General features: G+C 37.2%; 1 protein-coding gene across 1 annotated transcript; it reads left to right on the forward strand.

The window, feature by feature from the left end:
- The first annotated feature begins 1,138 nt into the window (after positions 1-1,138).
- LOC137626610 (uncharacterized) lies at positions 1,139-4,222 on the forward strand. Its single transcript, XM_068357630.1, has 2 exons — positions 1,139-1,397; positions 1,431-4,222. Exon 2 carries the CDS (start codon positions 1,450-1,452, stop codon positions 2,872-2,874), a length of 1,425 nt encoding a protein of 474 aa, XP_068213731.1. The 5' UTR covers positions 1,139-1,397; positions 1,431-1,449; the 3' UTR covers positions 2,875-4,222.
- Positions 4,223-4,426: the final 204 nt, after the last annotated feature.

Here is a 4,426-nt window from a genome sequence, read left to right on the forward strand (position 1 = left end):
TTATTTCGGTAAGAAAGAGATTAACGTAATTATGTAAACTGTTTCATTATCAAAGTGTTAAATTTTGTTCTGTTTTGAATTTAACCTTTCATTAATTATTTTATGTGACCTATGGAACTTATTATTCTCTGAACCTTGGCCATAAAGTCGTCACATAAATTGGGGGGCCTAATCCGGGAAATATCTTTTTTACCATATTGAGGATTCATTCAGTTAAACAATTGTCGCCGCAAATAGTGTTCAATATTTTTAGTTTCACTCAAGATTTATTGTAAACATTCTGAATACCTGTTATTAGGGTTAATGAGATATATATGCGCGCTGTGAAACCATTTTCGTATTATTGGTTATGGACGGTTTGCTCTTTTGGGTAATAACAACGCAGTAGTATATTTTTTTTCATTTTCGCCCTCACCGAGTCGACGACTCCTCGAGACTCACGAGAGCTATCCGGAAGCTCTTATCCATATTTTGTCCTTATATAATTACAACTACGAACTTGTGCAGTCATTTCCCCTGGGTTAGACGATACCAGGATCGCGTAGTTTATACGATAGGTGAGGAATCGTTTAAACCTTTTATTTACTTTATTTTTTCTCTGCGCCGACGTTCAATTTTGTAAGTTGTCATTCAAGTTGTTTGGAGTAAATAACGCTTGTTTAGGACCATCAGGTTATTTCCTTAGTTCCTCCATATCAGCTTGAATCGGGAATGTAAAATTTTTCACTCCCTCGTATTCTTTATTACCTTTTGCTTTCGAATCGGGACTGTCCCTTTTCCCTTTAAACTCTAAAAATAATCTTATTACTTGTAATGTTTGTTTAATTTTGTCGGGAAACTATAACATCGCTAACATTATAATTTTGTATTGTGGATTGTAATGCAAGTACTTGAATGGCAGCAGGAACGTGTTAATCTATTATAATTGTAAAACAGGAATTCAGTTGTTTACTAAAGGAAGTTTTCTTTAAACTTTAACCATGGCTCAATTTAACGTTCAGAAGTTTGCTGCGGATCCCTCTGCTGAGTTAGCTAGTATCCCAAATGCTAAGAAACTAGAGCTTCTTGAGTTAGCTAGTCATTTGTCAATTGCAACTAGGAGTAGTATGTGGAAGAATGAAATTCGCAACTTGATTCTTGAGCATTATATGCGTGTGGGGTGAACTAGGCAGTGAAGCTAGACAGTATATAACTCGTGAACCAGCAGTACTAGCCCACGAGCAGCAGTTAGAATATGAGCGCATTTCCCTTGAACACGAGAAACTTGCAGTACAGAAATTAGAATCGGAGAGACAATTTGCGTGGTTGGAGAAACAAGCCGAAGAGAAAAGGTTAGAATCTGAAAGATTAGCGGAAGCTCAAAGGTTAGAATCTGAGAGATTAGCGGAAGCTCAAAGGTTAGAATCTGAGAGATTAGCGGAAGCCCAAAGGTTAGAGTCAGAGAGACATATGTCGAAACTTAAATTAGAATTCGAGATAGAGAAAGCTAAACTTCAGTTAGCTTTAGATAGAGAGAAAGAAAAAATGAACTATGAATCTTTGTTAGCACTTAAATTTGAACAGGAAAAAGCAAAGCTTTCTAGAGAGAATAAGGAACATGAAATTTCGCTTTTGGAAGCTCAGGAGAAACCTTTTGATTTAGCAAAAAACATTAAATTGGTTCCCACATTTACAGATTATGATCCTGAAGATTATTTTAAGACTTTTGAAGAGACTGCCTTGCATTTGGATTGGCCACGCGATCAGTGGGTTTGGCTATTAAGGCCGAAATTAACTGGGAAAGCTGCGAAAGTTTGTAGACATCTCGAAAATACGACAGATTACCAGAATGTTAAACAAGCAATTTTGGATGCGTTTTCAATCTCTGTCGAGGGATATCGTCAGACCTTTCGTAACAAAACTAAGTTAACAACTCAAACCTATGTAGAATTCGCTTCGGAGAAATTAAGGGAGTTTAGGAAATGGGTAAAATCTGCTGCAGTAAATACTTTTGCTGAATTAGAGAATTTGGTTGTACTTGAAGAGTTTAAACGAAAGCTTCCTTTGAACATTATGATGTATTTAGAGGATAGGGAAGAAAAAGACTTGTTAAAGGCAGCTTCTCTAGCAGACACTTACTCTTTAATACATAAATTCGGCAACAGTAAGAGAACCGACCAGAATGTAAAACCATTCCCAGCTAAAAACTCTGAAACTCTGACTGATATGGCAAAAGCGTCTAATGTTCGTTGTATTTATTGTAAGAAAGACGGTCACACAATTAAAAACTGTCCAGATCCTAAATGTAAAACTTCTTTGCCTTTTCGGAACCCATTTAACCCTTTTCTTAACTTTAAAGGTAAAACGGATGGTCAGATTAAGCCTGTCTCCCATATCCATTCTGAAAAGCCTGTAAATCTATTTGATAATTTTACTTTTGATGGAACTGTAGCTTTGAACTCTGATGGGGATAAATATAAAGTCAGGATACTTCGGGACACGGGTGCTTCGCAAAGTTTACTATTGAGAAATGCTCTCCCTAATATTGAAGCTAACGTAACTAATGAACATGTTCTCGTGAAAGACCTTTCACAAATATCTAAAGTTCCCCTTGCTAATGTTCATCTTGATTGTCCTATAAAGAAGGGTAATGTGCTGGTAGGCATAAGAGATATTGAATTTCCAGTAAAAGGTGTAACTTTATTATTGGCTAATGACCTTGCAGGACGTTTGGTAGTTCCCAACGTCATTGTAATGGAAAAACCTGTAGGTGTAAACATTGAACCTGATCCTGATTGCTCTGTAAATCCTTCCTGTGTTGTCACTCGAAGCCAGAAATCTAGTTCGGATGAATCTAAAGTCACTTCTGTAAATTTGAAGCACGAAATGTTATGAGTAGAGATAACCTTATTAAAGCTCAGAAGCACGATAACACTTTAAGTAAGCTTCATGACCAAGCAGTTTCTAGAAGTGAGATTAGCAAATCCCCATTTTTTTACTTTGAATCTGATTTGTTAATGAGGTTTTACAGTTCCCCTAAGAGATCTAGTGAAGACACATGGAGCGAAAAGCGACAAATTGTGCTGCCTCTTTCTGTTAGGAATTCTGTAATGGAAATAGCTCATGATGCCTATGGAGGACATTTAGGAATTCATAAGTCCTATTGTAAGATTTTGAATAGTTTCTATTGGCCTAATATGAAAAAAGATGTAGCAGAATTTGTTCGCACTTGTCATGTATGTCAGATATCAGGAAAACCGAACCAGGTAATACCCAAGGCACCTTTACAACCGATCTTAGTCCCTGATGAACCTTTTAGTAAGATAATTATAGATAACGTGGGTCCTTTACCAAAAACCAAGAAAGGTAATCAATACTTGCTCACTTTAATATGTCCTACGACCCGATATCCTATTGCCATCCCTCTTCGTAACATTTCTGCAAAGAACATTGCTAATTCTTTACTGAAAGTTTTCACAAATTTTGGTATCCCAAAGGAAATACAAAGTGATAGAGGTTCGAATTTCACCAGTGACCTTTTTGCCCAGGTACTTAAAGAACTAAATATTAAACAAACTTTGTCTGCTGCCTATCACCCAGAGTCTCAGGGTGCCCTTGAGCGTTGGCATCAAACTTTTAAGAGTATGCTTAGGAAATTTTGTGTTGAAAGTCAACTTGAGTGGGATGAGGGCATAGATTTTCTTCTGTTTGCTATCAGGGAAGTTCCCCATGAGTCCCTTGGTTTTTCACCCTAAGAGATGTTGTTTGGGAGGTCAGTTAGAGGACCACTTTCAGTAATTAAAGAGGAATGGTTGAACACCCCTTCTGAGTCTAGCCAAACCATTCAACAATATATGAATAAACTTAAAAGCACATTAATGCAGGTTAGGAAAATTGCTGGGGAGAAATTAAGGGGTCAACAAATCTTGATGAAGAGAAACTATGACAAAGCTTGTAAAGTCAGAAAATTTAAACCTAATGACCTTGTGTTAGCCTACCTTCCTGTCCCTGGTTCCCCTCTTAAAGCTAAGTTTTGTGGGCCCTATCCCATCATAAAAAATGTTAACAATAATACCTACATTATCAAAACTCCAGATCGTAGAAAACTCACTCAGATCATTCATGTTAATTTACTTAAGGCTTATCACTCTAGGGAAACTGGAAATGGTTCCAGTGAGGCGGTTGTTAATCTTAATTTTAAGGTAGAGACTCCAGGAGAGGACAATTCATTGGAAGACCTTATTGCTTCCTCCATGCCACAAACCAATACTGAGGTTCTAAATTAACCTGGATCTATTCCTGAACCACCTCTCTCCTTGGCAGTCGCAAGACTTAAAGAATGTAATCTCTAGCCATTCAACTCTATTTAATGATTTTCCCAGGATAAGTGATTTGCTGCTACATGACATCGAGCTGGTTCCTGGTACAGCACCCATTCGTCAGCAGT

The sequence above is a fragment of the Palaemon carinicauda genome, chromosome 34, assembly GCF_036898095.1.
Source record: "Palaemon carinicauda isolate YSFRI2023 chromosome 34, ASM3689809v2, whole genome shotgun sequence".
NCBI lineage: Eukaryota > Metazoa > Arthropoda > Malacostraca > Decapoda > Palaemonidae > Palaemon > Palaemon carinicauda.